This window comes from Rhinatrema bivittatum, chromosome 8, assembly GCF_901001135.1.
Source record: "Rhinatrema bivittatum chromosome 8, aRhiBiv1.1, whole genome shotgun sequence".
Lineage (NCBI taxonomy): Eukaryota > Metazoa > Chordata > Amphibia > Gymnophiona > Rhinatrematidae > Rhinatrema > Rhinatrema bivittatum.
The window spans coordinates 225,406,732-225,423,490 of record NC_042622.1 but is presented as its reverse complement, the minus strand read 5'-3'; the positions used below and the strand labels follow the sequence as shown (position 1 = coordinate 225,423,490).

Below are 16,759 nucleotides of genomic sequence, written 5' to 3'. Positions count from 1 at the left end.
AGTCACAAGACGCATTGCCTCCTCGGAGAGTTCCCACCCCCCCTGGGATCTAGCTGCTGGTGGCTGAGAAAATCTGCCTGAATGTTGTTGACGCCAACTATGTGGGAGACTGCCAGCCGCACCAGATGACGTTCTGTCCAGCGCATTAAGCGACCGGCTTCCAAAGCCACCGGACGACTTCTTGTTCCGCCTTGACAACTGATGTAAGCCACCATTGTCGCATTGTCTGACAACACATGCACCGAACAACGGCTCACCAGGGGAAGGAAACTTCGCAACGCCAGTCGAACTGCCCTGTCTCCAAGCGATTTATGGACCACTGTGCCAGATGACCTGTCCAACGACCCTGCGCTGCTTTCGATTGGAAAACCACCCCCCCCATCCGGAGAGGCTGGCGTCCATTGTCACAACCACCCACTGGGGCTCCTCCAGGTCCATCCCGCACTGCACATGAGCCAGAATCAACCACCACTGGAGATTGGACCTGGCCGGATCCACAAGAATCAATCGGACTTGGAACTCCTCCCGCTCCGTGAATGCCAGTGGTTGGAGTTCCACCTTCACGGAGCGGAAGGATGGAGGGCTGCCATCTCCAAAAAAAAACCAAAAACAACAAAACAAAAAAAACAGAGGTGCGTAAGAGTATGGGGCAGGGGTGTGGCCTACTTGTTACAGCGGTTGCTACCCCTAATTGAGCTGGATGTTCACTTGGATGCAGATACGGCGCTGCTCTCTACATTGGTGGTGGGGTGGAGGGGAATTGTGGTGGGGTGGAGGGGAATTAGGGCTGGAGGGTACTGGAAGCCAATAGTAACAGGTGGGAGAGAGAAAAAGGGAAATAAAAAAATGGATAAAGTGCGTAGCTTGCTGGGCAGACTGGATGGGCCGTTTGGTCTTCTTCTGCCGTCATGTCTATGTTTCTATGTTTCTATGATTTCGGGTCCCAACGAGACAGTAACCCCCTCTGCAAGGGTCTCATATGAGCAAAGGCCCAAGAGACTAATTCCAGAATAGACACCATAGAACCAAGCACCTGCAAGTAATCCCAAACTCGTGGTAGTCGCAGAGACAACAATCACCAAATCTGAGCCATTAACTTGTCGAAACGCTCCTGCATGAGAAAAAACTTTGCCGACCGATGTGTTGAACTGAGCCCCCAAGAAGTTCAGCACCTGAGACGGAACTAATTGGCTCTTGGCAAAATTGACAACCCAACCAAGGGACTGGAGCCGGGTCACTACTGAGTGAACCACTATCTGGCAAAGCTCCTCCGACTTCGCGCAGATGAGCCAATTATCTAGATAGGCTCCTGAGGGCCGCAGCTACCACCACCATGACTTTGGTGAAGACACGAGGAGCTGTCGCCAACTCGAACGGGAGCGCCTGAAATTGATAGTGCTTGCCCAGAATCATGAACCGGAGAAACTGCTGATACTGTTCATGGATCCCTATGTGAAGATGCGCCTCAGTCAGGTCTAAAGAAGCCAAATATTTGGAGTCGACAGCCGCAATGACTGAGTGGAGAGTTTCCATGCGAAAACGAGGGACCCAGAGCGCCTTGTTCACCTTTTTCAGATCCAAGATCGGACGGAAAGAGCCCTCCTTCTTGGGAAGCACGAAATAAATGGAATATCTGCCAGTCCTGCATTCCTCCGGCAGGATCGGGACAATGGCCCCTAGCTCTTTCAACCAACCCAGGGTTTGAAGTACCACCGTCCGTTTTGTGTGGGCCCTGCAGGGTAACATGACAACAGCTCTCGCAACAGGCGAGCAAAATCCAAAGCATAGCTGTGTTCGATAATATTTAGCACCCACTGGTCTGATGTAATCTTGACCCACTCCTCGAAGAAGAGAGACAGGCATCTGCCTATCACCAGAACAGAAGAGTGGGCCAGGACACTTTCATTGGGAGGATTTGCTCCCAGAAGATCCCTGAGGACCCCCGTTGCGGAGAGGCCTGTGGCCGCGAAAGGAATGAGACCAAGACTGCGACCTCATCAATGGCTGATGCCAAGTAAAAGCCGGGGCTCTGGCCTGCCGAAACTTGCGCTGTCTCCGAAAGCGCGGTCACGCAGAGCCAAAAGACCTGGAGGTCCTAGGCTTATCTTCCGGCAACTTGTACATCTTATTGTCCCCAAGGGATTTGATAAGAGCTTCCAGATCATCCACGAACAAAAATTTGTCTTTAAAAGGAAGATTGCCCAGCTGAGCCTTGGAGGAAACATCTGCCGACCAGTTGCGGAGCCATAGGAGCCTCCTAGCCGAGACTGCCAACGCCATATTATGTGAAGATGCCCGAAGACGATCATACAAGGCATCCGCGGTGTAAGCCACAGCCGATTCCAAGCGATCTGCTTGCTCCACCAAAGGCAGCTCCTGCGAAGTGAGTAACTGTTGCACCCATCTAAGGGTCGTCCTTTGCATGAGGATATTGCAGATCGCTGCTGAACGCAAAGCGCCGAGACCTCAAACATCTGTTTGAGAAGAACTTCCAGCCTCCGAACCTGAAGATCCTTAAGAGTGGCAGCTCTTGCGACCGGGATGGTCATCCGCTTTGTGATAGCCGAGACGGCCACGTCCACCTTTGGAACCCTAAGGACAGCCAAGGACTCGTCTGGCAACGGGCAGAGCTTTTCCATAGCTCGCCCTTCCCGAAGACTAGCCTCGGGAGCTTCCCATTCTCGGGTCACAAGTTGTAGAAGCATTGGGTGAAAAGGAAACACAGTAGGAGGAGCCTTAAGCCCAGAGATAACCGGGTCCCCTCTGGTAGCCTTGGGGCTTGGCTGCGGCGCCTTGAAATCGAGCTCCTCCCGAACACAGGGAATAAGATGATCCAGTTCATCCTTCCGAAATAATCTGAGTACCCTCAGATCATCCCCCTCAACTGGGGTGGACTCATCAACATCCCCGGCCGAGGTCCCTGTGCAGGAGGATCAGAAGGATTGGAAGCTGGAACTCCAAAACCGGCAGGATTGCCCTAGTCCGCTCTCCCTCTGGAAGCATCCGACCCCTCCAATAACCGAGCAACCTTAGCCTGCGGAGACTCCGTAGCCTGTAACTTTGCTTCAGCCTCCAAAAAAGCTTTGTGCATTAAAAGTACAAATTTTGAAGAAAATGAAGGCTGGCCCTTTAAGGGTCCTCCCGGGGGGAGGGGGGGCCGAATCTGGAGGGGAAGCTGGCAAGGGAATCCCAGGACTGACAGGGCTCAAAGTCGGAAGGGAAAGCGGAGAAGGAATGCCCCCTCCCCCCACATTCAGTCCTGTAGAGCAGCGTGGTGCAGGCAAAATGGCCACCGTTCCTGCGCTGGACACGGCTGCCCGAGGTCAGCGGGAGTGCAGTCTTTTCCTCGCAGCCTGATCCCCTCTCTGGAAACACTCCAGAGCCTCCCTGACGGTCCTTCACCGCCGGGGAGGCACCTAGTGCAGAGACTGTCGCGGGAGAGCCGGAACGCCGGCTCCCTGCAAGCTGAACAGACTGAGCCCCACGGCATCCTGACGTGCTGAATAGTCAGCCCGGGCCCAAATTCGGCAAAAAAAAAAATGCCCCTCCAGAGCCCCGGGATAGCAGTGCACGGTAGGAACTGTTCCCTAACCACCAACAGTCACGGCACAGCTAGAGGCACCGGAGGAATTTCCTCTTGTCAGGGTGCGAGGGGGAGGGACCGGCCCACCGGTTAATCCTCCTACTCACTGGGATCAGTAGAGCTCTGGGCACTCGGCTGTCGGGGAATCCCACCCCAGCCGTGGCTCTACCAAGGCAGAAGCCCCATGAGGACTAAAGATGCTCACCTCCGAAAAATAGTTTTGTTTTTTTTTCCCAAAACAAGCTTGATTTAGCCACAGGCACTGAATCTCTTAAAGAGACACTTTGCCTTAATTGCAATGAAAACTGAAACTTTTTTTTTTTTTGGCAAAGGGCCAGGACCGCAGGTTCTGTCTCTCATCTGCTGGAGTCAGAGAAATACTGAAGGATCGCAGGTGGCACACCAGTATAAGAGGGGGGGTGTCTTTCAGTTTGTTCTCTGACTCCATCTGCTGGAAGGGAGAGACAACCCAGCGGTCTGGACTGATCCTGGTACGTACAGGGAATTTCAGATATCTGAGAAGCACGCAGAGGGAGACTGTAATCCTTACCGAGACTGTAATCCTTACCGCGACATCCTCTTCCCCCAAAAAGCTGGAAGCAAGACAGATCAATTCAAATGAAAAGGCAACATCACCTTTGATTAAAAGGTCACATATGCTTAATGCTTTGAAGGATGCAAGCTGCATCCAAATATGCAGCTAAAAACCCCTTTGACCTGACCTCTGCAGCAAGAGATGGATGTAACAAGCTAAACTTTCAGAGAATTACACACCATCCCTTTATCTAAGCTACGCCAAAGGAAAGCCAAAATAGACACAATGTCTGTCCCTCCAGGATGGACCCAAAAAACAACAGGGTAGGCGATCCAGTAGAGCCGTAAGGAAATAAAGTGGTGGATGCCACAAGAAGTCTTTTTCAATTATTTATTGATGGAGACGTTAAAATCATATGCAAGTGCACTTGCATATGATTTTAACGTCTCCATCAATAAATAATTGAAAAAGACTTCTTGTGGCATCCACCACTTTGTTATTTCCTTGTCCCTCCAGGATGAAATGGTCAGCTATTCAACAAAAGCGCTTGAGGTGCCATACCCAAGCATATGCCAAGGAGGTGGAATTCTTACAAGCGTTTAGCATGGTTACAATAACTAGGTGGGGAAACATTCCCTTCTTGAACAGGTGAGCCCTTTCAAGGGCCAGGCCAGAAGAAAATATGGAGTCTGATCCTCCACTCTAACTGGGCCCTGCAACAACAACCTTTGACTGTCGGGGGAAGACAAAGAGGGCCCCCAGCTAGCAATCTTACCGAATCTGGCCACCAAGGTCTTCTTGGCCAGTCTGAAGCCACCAGAATTACCATGGAAAAATGGTCCTCTATCAAAGTCCTGCCTATGAGAAGCCAGGGTGGTAAGACATACAGGAGCTTCTGACTACGGAAGAACTTGTTGATTTTGGATTTCCTGCAGGTCGCCATCAGATCCATGAATGGAATGCCCCATTCATTTACTATTAACTGGAAACTTTCTGGGCTGAGCTCCCACTCACCACGCTCCAACCTGTTCCTGTTGAGAAAGTTGGCCTGAATGTTCTCAGCTCCTGCAATGTGAGTTGCAGAGGCAGAGCAAATTCTGCATGGCTCACTAGAGTAGCAGATGCATACACTGGCTTTTTTGTTTCAGACAGACTCTTTATAGCCACTGATGTCACGAGAAAAAGGTGTCCCCACTTGTCTAGAAAAATAAGGAAATTTCCTTTTAAAGCTATATTATCTGGTTTCAAGAGTTCTTAACTTAAAATATGTGAATGTATAAGTGTGTATGTATAAGAAATTTCACTAAAGGAAAATGCTCTTCTCTCTGTGACTGAACAATTGAGTCACTCTCCACTGGTGCATGGACAAATACAGTGATATTGTTTTATAAAGAATGACTTTTGATCACAAATATCTTCATGTTTCTCTTATGACAGCAAAGCTGTAAACACATCATATACAGGCAGACCAGGATAAATAGCTAATGCAGGTATTTGTAATATTTCTACCTTCTTCTGATATAACAGTGAAAGGTATTCTTTCTGCATCTGGATGCAGAACAGATTATTTCTTTTAAAGCAAAGTTTCTAACAAAATAACAGGTAGCTCTGTGGCTCTGATTTTTTTTTTTGAAAGAAAGAATTTGGCAGGGTAGGAGAGGTCTTCTGACCAGATGCACCATACCAGAGAGGCCCTCCAAAACAAGTTCTTTTATCTCATGCAGAAACATGAATTTCTGTGCATTAGAGAGGATACTTGTATTTATTAAACAGCACATTTTTTTACATCAGTACATTGAGAATGCTCATAACAAAAGGACTTAAAATTTCCCCTTCAGCACAGGACAATTCTTGTGGTGGGGGAAATGTTCACTGTATCAGGGCATTCGCTACAGCAGGGTTTCCCCTGCAGGTGTTCAGAAGAGGCTGTTTGGGTGGAGATTCAGTGCGTCAGTGATTTCCTGCCTTTCAGCATTCGTCTGAGGATCACTTCAATGCCACCTCGTGAGCTGATGCGCTTCAGCCAACCATGAGTCCGGATGCGCTTCAGGGCCTTTGGCTGGTACTCCATTCCACGCTTCTTGGTCCGGATTTGCTGCTGTCTCCAAGGCAGAAACAGCGGAGGGGAAGCTTGGAGAAGTTTGCCCTTTTCTCCCAATCCCCAACAAGAAGATAGCAACTGGTCTGTAGTATGGAAGAAGCTGGAAATCAGCCTGTGCTGAAAAGGAGATACAGCTGTCAACTGCTGCATCTGGAGAAACCTTGTGGGAGTGAAGAAATAAAAAAAAAATCAACATAACAGCTAATTAGTTGAAAGCAAGTTGGCCACTACCTAATGTAAACATCAAAATTGTTTTAAATTTATCTATCAAGTTTTATATACCGTCATCCGGTTTCGCCATCACAACGCTTTACAAGTTTCAAAGGATAAAATGTTAAAGAGGTTAGTAGAGGTATTAACATACAGCACTCACTTATAGCATTAGTAATGTTGAAAGTGAGCATCTTAACCCCTGGATCTTTGTTCATAACCTTATTGGTTTCAACCATTTTGAAAAATAAATTAAATTCACAAAGCCTCTTTTTTTTTTTTCAATTGCATAGTTGTACAGTGCTGCGTACGTCGAGTAGCGCTCCAGAAACGATAAGTATTTGTAGTGGTTGCCAAATGCAAACGATGAGAACTGAATAATGGAAATTAAACAAAACACTATGTCAATATTTATCCGATTTTTGTAGTACCAAAACAAATTTTTTTTTTAATTCCGCTTCATGCCTGGGCGGATTGCATATTTGAGCAGCGCCTCATACTTTCCCGTTTTTGCGGGGATTTCCATTGCTTTCGGTGTGAAGACCGTACGGCGGTACAATGGCAAAATAATCTCAAGAAACAAATTAGGCCTTGCCAGCCACTTCCACCCGGGAGACTGGGACCCTCTTACCTGCCGACTCCACACAGACGCCTCACACTGCCCGTCAGCGCCATACCCACCGGCTGCACACACGAATAAACTACCCTCCCATTGGCTGCCTACGCCACCGCCAATCACCGCGCGTTTCCCAAGGCTGCCGCTATCATTCATGGGAGTTCTAGTTTCCAAAGGTGTGTTTGTCTTGCTTGCGTGGGCTGGCCCTACGTTGCCTGTTTTTATTATTAAAATCAAATGTAAATTCATTCACACAGTTTGTAACCGATTATAAGCAGTTTTCTTCCTTTTAGATTTATTTCTAATTTTTCAAATTAAAAGTGACAGCTTCATCATTTGTAATTAAATCATCACGATGATGATTATTGTTATATTTAATTATTCCAAAACTAATGTGCAGACAGATTTCGATGGCGTCGCCTTGGTTTTAATGCAGTCATTTAGCTATTTGTGATAATCAGTTTAAAGAAAACACATATTGAAAACAATTGGTGCACATGGTATTACTCCAAATATTGATAAATCTAACTATAGTAAAATATTACCAACTAAGGGCCTCATTTTCAAAGCACTTTACCGCGTGCGATAAATTCGCGAATCGCGTTAACAGCTGTTAACGCGATTCGCGAATGCAAATTAGTCATTTGGTATTCAGGGGGCGGAGTTGGGGCGGAGCATATGTAAAGCAGGAACCTGTGTATCGTGTGCGGCGAAACAACCGCAGTGGTAGCACGGCTGCTATCGCGGATTTTAACTACAACTCCAACCTCGCGTTATGGACTGCGCTACGGGCCAGAAAAGGATTATGTAGGGCATAGGCACTATAGTAAGGCTCTCTCTCTCTCTCTCTCTCTCTCTCTCTCTCTCTCTCTCTCTCTCTCTCTCTCTCTCTCTCTAAAAGTGCCAAATATCGTGCACTGCGATGGCAAATATCGTGCACCGCGATAAAACCCTGAAAGAATCATCGTGCAGTGGGAAAACATCGCGTGCGGTGCTAATGTTTTCGCGAATGGCGAAAACATCGCCGCACACGATGTTTCCCCACTGCACGAAAGAAGCCTCATTTGCATTGGTAACGCCCCCTAATGCGTTACCAATGCGATATTGGAAAATAAGGCCCTAAGTGCTTCAGAAAAAAAGAATTTCATATTTATGTATTTATTACTTTATTTATATAGTTCAACAAACTTAAAACAAGCACAAAAATGCTTTACACAATTGTAGGGCCATTATCAGGTAACATAAACAAATAAGAGATTAATATGGAATTCGAAAAGAAAAAAAAACTTTCAAATAGCCCCAGAATATACAGACATCAATGGGAGGAGAGGAGAATGAGACAAAATAAAAAGATAACCAGGGTTGAAGTAACAAGCAGGGCCTGCGCGATCGGCGCCGGAGACCCGCCGGGGTAAGGCCTGATTTTTCACTTACCCACGGCTGCCTCCGACCCCGACCACGAGGCAGCCCCCGCCGGCCTCCGTCGAATCCGAGACGCTGACGACATCCGTCTCACCTCCCTCCGCCTCCGAGGGGCACGCCGACCACCTTCAGCCAATCAGGGGACAGCCCTGATTTGGCCTCCTAATTTAAATTGAGAGACACCCAGGCGTCGCGCGCCTAGCGTCGCGCGCCCTGCTCCTTTGTGCGCTCCTTAGTGCACTCCCTTTGTGCACTCCCTATTAGTGGGACCAGCCCGAGACCCATCCCTCCCAATAGGAGGCCTTTTAATAGAGCAAAGGAACCGAAGCTACCCAACTACCATTCTAGCATGTTATCTATCAACCTAATCATCGGAGGCCGGAATATAATAGTCTTCGATGTAACTGCTTGTGACCAGAATCATCCCAGCAACCAGTCAGGCAACCACTCAAGCTTACAGAGGACAGAGCACTCTACCAGCCAAACCCACTAACTTACAAATACCTTCAGCATTTTCATCCAAACATCTACCCTTACAGACAGACACCTCTCTCTCACCCACCCTCAGACACCTCTTGAATTTCTACAGACTCACTCCTTTGGGCCTCCAAACCCGGACCCAATTAATCCGTATCTCAAAACAAACCTACCAGAACCACTCTCACCATGCTCACTTTTAATATCCCTATCATCCACAACAAAAGGCGAACCCCCTTAACTAACATCACCAACAGCTTACAAAAAAGAATCATCCCTATTACGACATCACCATTGAACCAACTATTAGGCCTCACGCTACTCTCAGTAACTCTCATCAATGCGCAATCTTTAACGAAGAAGACACATATCCTCAATGATTACCTCTTGGATAGCAACCCAGACATCTGTGCCATCACAGAAACCTGGTTAAAAAACTCGGACATTGCCTTAACCAATCAACTACCAATTCAGACATACGACATCTTCACCTTCCATAGACTCAAAAAAAGAGGAGGCGGACTTCTTCTAGCCACGAAGAAAGAACTCAGATTGACTGCGCATACTATCAAGACAGAATCCAAATTAGAATTGGGTCTAGTCAAATCTAAACAACTACAAATTCTGTTAGTCTACGCTCCCCCGGGAGTTCTAGAAACGGACCCATCACCCCTCGTAGAATCCATCGTGAAATATATTAATGCAGACATCCCAACAATAATTATGGGGGACTTCAACCTTCATACAAATGCAATACCTCGCTCTACCAATTGTGAAGCTCTCCTCACCACCCTCGGCGTGATGGGATTCACTCAGACCATCAACAGCCCCACACATAAAGCTGGTCACACCCTGGATCAAATATTCATCAATTCTAATTTCACTTGCACAATAGAACCGTCCTGTACACCAATCCCTTGGTCAGATCATTTCCTAATAGAATCTTCCTTTTCCACACACAAACAGACACACACTTCTCCATACACTTCTACCATTCAATTCAGGAAAACATGTCCTTCTGACATACTCGGCGATCAGCTATCCAAAGAACTCTCCAACCTAGACCTAGCTAATCCGGACTCAGCACTATCTTCTTGGCAAAAGATTACGGAAATAGTCGCAAATAAATGGTGTCCAATAATCTCCAAATCACTCAACCCAATAAAAAAGGGAAACCAACCTTGGTTCTGCTCGGAACTGAAACGAATGAAACAGGATTTACGCCAGAAAGAAAATAGATGGCGCAAAACCCCAAATAAAACAACCCTCTCATCATACAAGGGACTCTTAAATCAATACAGGATCGCCATTCTACAGAAAAAGAAGGAATACTACGCAAACAAAATTCACCATTTTCAATACGATGCCCAGGCCTTATTCGCCTACGTATCACAAATCACTAAATCAACCTCACCACCTATTCCAGATGAACAAGCTCTCTCAAAAGCTATAGAACTCGCTTCTTACTTCCAACAGAAGATCTTAAATACCCTCGCCCTCCTTCCTACAAATACAACCCCCCTAAAGTCAGGTGAGAATTCCAATTCTCTAAATAGACCCAAATTTGACTGTTTCGAATCAATCTCCACCAAAGAGATTGAATCCCTTCTAAATAAACTGAAACCTGCTAGCCATCCAGCTGACAACATCCCATCGAGACTCCTGCTTCTAATCCCTAACTTGATCTCAGGACCTCTGACCAGTATAATAAATAGCCTCCTATCTCAAGGAAGCTACCCAGACATCCTAAAAACCGCTTCACTCAAGCCCCTCCTCAAGAAACACAATTTAGACCCAAATGTTCCAGCAAATTTCAGACCCATCTCTAACCTCCCTTTCGTCGCTAAATTAACGGAGAAATTGGTAAACACACAGCTTTCTGACTACCTGGAAGACCACAAGATCCTACACCCTTCGCAATATGGTTTCCGGAAATCACGCAATACGGAAACCCTCCTCATCTCACTAACAGACCATATTATTATGGGGTTAGATAAAGGACATTCCTTTTTACTAGTCTTGTTAGACATTTCGGCGGCTTTCGACACCGTCAATCACACCATCCTGTTGGATCGTCTAGCAGATATCGGCATCTCGGGATCTGCGTACAACTGGTTCAAGTCCTTCCTCAGTAATAGGACTTACAAAGTCAAAATCAATAATAAAGAGTCTCCCCTAACAAAATCAATCTTGGCGTACCACAAGGATCTTCTTTATCCCCAACCCTCTTCAACATATACCTCCTCCCCCTCTGCCAAATGTTAACAGATCTCAATCTAATTCATTATCTGTACGCAGACGACGTACAGATTCTAATCCCCATAACAGATTCAATAGCAAAAGCGCTCACCCATTGGAATAACTGCCTACTTTCCATCACCAATCTACTCAATAGCTTAAACTTGGTCCTTAACGCTTCTAAGACAGAGCTTCTCCTCATCTCCTCAAATGATAATATCCATCAACCAACATCATTCAACGCTCACATCACATGTAAACAGGTGAGAGATCTTGGGGTGATTCTAGACAACCGACTAAACCTCAGGAAAATGGTCAACACAACAACGAAAGATTGCTTTTACAGATTACAGGTCCTAAAACGACTTAAACCTCTCTTATTCTTCCACGATTTCAGGACAGTCCTCCAAGCGTTACTGTCCTCCAAAATAGACTACTGCAGCGCCCTGCTACTAGGACTTCCCAAATCCTCTACTAAACCGCTGCAGATGATTCAAAATGCGGCAGCAAGATTGTTAACCAGTACCAGCCGCCACGATCACATATCACCCATTCTCAGGAATCTACATTGGTTACCAGTAAATTACAGAATTCTTTACAAATCAATCACCTTAATCCATAAAACTATCCATCATCAACTTCAACTTGACCTGGAAATACCTCTTAAACTCTATTCTTCTATTAGACCAACTAGAGACATGTACAAAGGCACTCTGAATGTTCCCCCCACTAAAGCCTCACGCCTCGCTATGACCAAAGACAGAGCCTTTTCAATAGCAGGCCCATCGATCTGGAACAGTATCCCATCAAACCTCAGACTGGAGCCATGCCTTTTAACTTTCAGAAAAGGACTTAAGACCTGGCTCTTTCAACAAGCCTTCCCTGAACCAGACAATCAATAGTTGGCCTTCATTGTTACTCGGTCTGGCACTCCATTTTTCAATGAAGGAATAAATGGACTCTGAGTCATTAAGGTTAAAACACCGTCTAAGTTTTTAACTTGTACTTTCTATGGTAAAATTTCTTTTACCGGCCTATCTTCCTTCCAGTTTGTTGCAAGCTTCCAAGTTCTCTCCCCTTGTTGATTGTAATTTTTGACTTATTCCTACTTATTGTTATCTTTCGTTTACGTGGATTTGTTACTCTTGTTGTTTTTCCCTTTTGTTAATCTGTAAACCGATCCGATATGGTAATTTACTATGAAGGTCGGTATAAAAAACTGTTAAATAAATAAATAAATAACATCATGAGAAAACCTGTTCTCTACAAAAATTTTCAACTGCTCTGGCTCAAAATAAATATACTTATTGCTGGAATACTTAATTATACATTTGGCAGGGTACCATAAAGAGAAGGTACCTCCAAGCCCAATCACATCATCTCCGAGCTGAAGAAAAGCCTTTCTCCACACCTGAGTTTGCTTACAAACCATGTTGCCCATACATAAGACCTGCCTATATGAAAAGAAAAACCACAATATCATATTTTTTTCTTTTTCAGTAGTCTGTTCCAGAAAATGTTTCAAATTTAAATCTTCAAATATTTCTATTTTTTCAGACTCCCCACTCAGACCCCTTTCCTATAAGGTAGGTAATACATTTTATTTATAGAAGGAAAGGAATCATTATCAATTCCTAAACCATCGTTCATGTATTTTTTTAAGTAATTTCAAAGGAGATAAGAGTGAGGATCTGGGAAAATTGAGAAAACATAAATGTAACATTCTAAATCTATTTTCAAACATCTCTAACCTTCTATGAATAGCAAATTATCTTTAATAGATGCAACCTTCAATTCTTGAAAATAATTATTTTGAGTTTCCAAAGTTTCAGTTCTTTGATGATGGTCAATAGAAGTAGACTGCACAACAGTTAATAGTCCTTTCACAACTTCCAGGGAAGAAGAGAAATCAGAAAGTTGTTTACTCACAGCCTTTTCAAGGCCCACAGTGGCTTTCCAAACATCTTTCAAAGTTATAGAATCAGGTTTAATCAAGCTCAACTTCCAAGAATCCCCTGAAGCCAAAACTAATGGTAATCTAACACTGTCTTCAGCAATAACAAAACTAAGATGCCCAGTAGGACCAACTCTGGATCCCTGAGAGGGTGGAATGTGAAACTCAGGGCTCAATGATGTCTCTAGCTCTGGTAGACCAGCTGTGGTCTCCTTAGCAGTATCTACAATGAGTGTGGCTCCTGAGACTGACTGCTCCTTAGCACCAAACAGGCCAGGAATCAGTTTGTTGGGAGGATGAAGAGGCCAGTGCAGAGAGCAAACAGCCCTTCCTCTTCACCATCACAATATAAAAAAACAACAGGCAAAAGGCCAGGAACGTCAAACAAATGTATATACAGTGATGTCCTGCAGAGTGAGAAAACCGTGCAACACGCCACAGATACTGGCAATTTGCCCCTCCTCCTCATGGTAGCTGGGGGAGCCTCAGGGAGTGCTTTCAGTAGGGAGTGCCTCAGGGAGAGCCTCAGGGAGTGCTTTCAGCAGGGACAGCAGGTATTCTCCCCACTCCTCCAGAATTTTATATTTATTTTAATTTATATAAAAAAGCATTTTTTAGTCTCCAATAGAATCCTCCTCAGGATAAACTGGAGTTTACCTTTCTCTATAGCTCTTTAGTTTAATCCTGTAAAACTTTATATTGCCAATAAGAGGTAATTATTATTTGCCTCGTTATTAATTTTTATAAATATTAATAATACAAAATATATTTGTAACCCTTTTTTATGGATTTAGTAGCTTCCAATGGGCACAGAAAATAATTTCTTAATGTGGATGTCTTCACTAACACTTGCTTGTCCCCAAGGTGTGAGTTCTTTTCTGTGGGGAGGAAGGCAGAACTCCTTGGCCCAGGAGTTGATGTGAATTCCCTTTCAGTGTATGCATTACTATCACTCTCTTTATCCTTCTGTGATGCTGTGCTTCTGAAGGGAAGGTCTGGTGAGAGCTGGCTATTCCAGCCCAATTTCCCTGTGAAGAGGGGGAGATCAAAAAACCCCTCACAATCAAAACAGAGAAAAAACACTGAAAAGTCCAAAACTCAAACTGGAGTGATACTTTTCACTGCAGCTCTTTCTTTTTCTTGGAAAGGGGCTAGCAGGTCTTCGGTTCCCAGATGTCTGGACCTGGGCAATGGCCATCACCAAGAGAGAATCAGGCTTCACTTCCAGTCCAAAATCCTCAAAACAGTGAAACTCTTAATCAAATCTCTCTTTCAAAATTGGGAGGCAGGTTCTGACAGGTAGGAACAGTGCCTTATCAAGAATCTCCTCTAAGGAAAAGGCCAAATGAAGTGAATTGGCCTCACTCAGACAGGATAAAAGAAAAATAGCTCCTCCCTCATCCAAACCAAAAGACCACACACTAAGGGCCTGAACCCCCCTTCTGGACAAGGATCAGACCATCACAGACGGCCTCAGAAGGAGGTGCTGCAAGCAATGGTCTGTCCCTTTAGTTGTCGTGTACAAGGGTAGGAATCTAGGAGACCGGGGGGTCCCCACCTATTGATAGCATCCTTTGCTTTAGTAGCCTGATAAAATAAGCACAATCTTAACATCTGCAAGGCAAAACTCAACAGCTGGGAGGACATGGCCTTGGACCGAGTACGATGGAGGCAGCTCTGTGACTCGGCTGTCCAAAGCTTGGAAACCAAGCCAGCATCATCACAAAAGGAAAAGAATGAGAAAAAGAAAGGCCAACTCTGCAACTCTCTGTTTCATCTGCATCACTTGCAGTTCAAGGACTGGTCTTCCATTGCATCATGAACACATAAACGTGGTCAAAGGGAGTTGCTGAAAACTCATACATCCTTATGACTAGGAGACACCATCAATCAATATATGTACATGCACACACACAATCTAGTCATTTATAATTTATAGATAGTGTGTTTTATCTACCAGGGAACCCTTTCAGGTTATTTTCCCTTCAGACAGGAATGCTACCTTCTGCTCTGGGAGATAGGGTTGCCAATACCCACTTACTGGTGATGTCATTCTTGTTTTAATCCATCAAAAGCTCAAACTGTTCAAACTGCACCCTTAAATGATGCCACGAGCTGCAAGCTACTGTACTTACAATAAATTCATGTGCAGTGCCACTGACTAGTGTTTCCCCAGGAATGAACACTCTGTACTGGGTGTACATCCAGAGTCAACTGTTCCAGAGAGAAATTAGTAGCTGTAAGGTTAGGTAACTGTGAGGTACCCATTGTCCTCTGTGAAATATGATTCAGACAGGCAAGAGCAGAACAGTGAGACCAATGCCACTGCACTGAATCACTGCATAAAGTTACAGTGCACTACAGTGGAAGAAACAGATTTGTAATGGTAGATAAAGACTGTAAGAACCATCTGACCTGCCCATTTTTCCTTTTAGCTGAAATCCCACAGAGCACATCTACTTTTTTGGTTTTTTTTTCCTTCACTTCCTTGTAATGAAGGACCCTCCATGCTTATCTCAGGATTTAATTCTGTTATTGGTTTTGTCTTCACCAATAAAAAAGGTGCGAAACAAATCCCACAATAAACAAATGTATAAACCAGGAGTATTCAAGACATTTTAAAAGAGAAAATGGTAATCTCAAACTACTGTCTCAAAAAGAGTGTTCCTAAGCAGTATGGAAGCTTGCAATCTGAGATGGAAGTTAAAGTTCCCTATGCATAGGGGCTTTTATTTTTTCCTGGGAATTTCAATGTTTTAACAAAAAGAAATCAGTGGAAAAATTACTTTGTTATAACATACAGGAGAAAAATCAATGGAAAAGTAATTTTTTTCTACTGTTTGTGGTTGTTACATTGCAATTCCCAGGAAAAATAAAATAAAACTTGAAAAATGAAGGTCCCTGCATATATATATATATATATATATATATATATCACATACCAAAGAATATAATCATTGGTCCCACAAGGAACCCTAATTTGTATATAATTTTTATTAATGCTGTCACATGCCACTCATGTGCCAAAACTTTACAAATGAAAAGTGAAAAATAATCCTCAAAGAGACCCGGGTGGTGAAGGCTCCTTGATATCCAAACCTCAGACTGCAAAAAGATGCAGGACTTGGTGGACATGAGAAATTTTGACATGAACCATGTTTGATAACATTGTCTATCAGGGACTATAGCATTGATTCTCACACAAAAATATATTTGCCATTAAATCAAATCTTTTGTGGGACCAGTGATTATGTGATTATACATGCAAATTGCTCCTTTTCCTTCTAGCCATTGTCTTTGAGGCACTATTTTGAGGTCCGTTTTCTATCACAATTTTTGTTTTGATTTCTTGGATAGTACTGGATACGCTATCTTTTGTCTTAATCTGGAAAGGCGATGAAAACATATTTCCTTATGCCTCCCCTCAGGCTCTTCCCTTCCAGCCTCGTATCATGACCCTTGTCTTTCCAGTTGCCTCCTACATGCTGTACAATCACTTTCGCCAATGCTAACTTCAGGTTTTCAGCTTAGCGACAGAACACCCGGGCTGGGGTTATAGCCTGAAGAAAACGTGGCCGCAATCAGCATCAGGTGCAGGGTACGGGAAGCATGAAAACAGCAGC

The 16,759-nt window shown here is 44.5% G+C and overlaps 1 protein-coding gene across 1 annotated transcript; it reads right to left on the bottom strand.

Annotated features, from left to right (window-relative positions):
* Positions 1–5,840: 5,840 nt before the first annotated feature.
* MRPL34 (mitochondrial ribosomal protein L34) lies at positions 5,841–7,220 on the bottom strand. Its single transcript, XM_029614562.1, has 2 exons — positions 7,061–7,220; positions 5,841–6,379 (listed from the first exon to the last, which is right to left on the bottom strand). Exons 1-2 carry the CDS (start codon positions 7,102–7,104, stop codon positions 6,061–6,063), a joined length of 363 nt encoding a protein of 120 aa, XP_029470422.1. The 5' UTR covers positions 7,105–7,220; the 3' UTR covers positions 5,841–6,060.
* Positions 7,221–16,759: the final 9,539 nt, after the last annotated feature.

Excerpts from the sequence above, each read along its gene's own strand:
- MRPL34 (XM_029614562.1), bottom strand. The coding sequence starts at position 7,104 with ATGGCGCTGACGGGCAGTGTGAGGCGTCTGTGTGGAGTCGGCAG. Across the intron at positions 6,380-7,060 it reads CGTCTGTGTGGAGTCGGCAG|GTTTCTCCAGATGCAGCAGT; the intron begins GTAAGAGGGTCC and ends CACTCCCACAAG.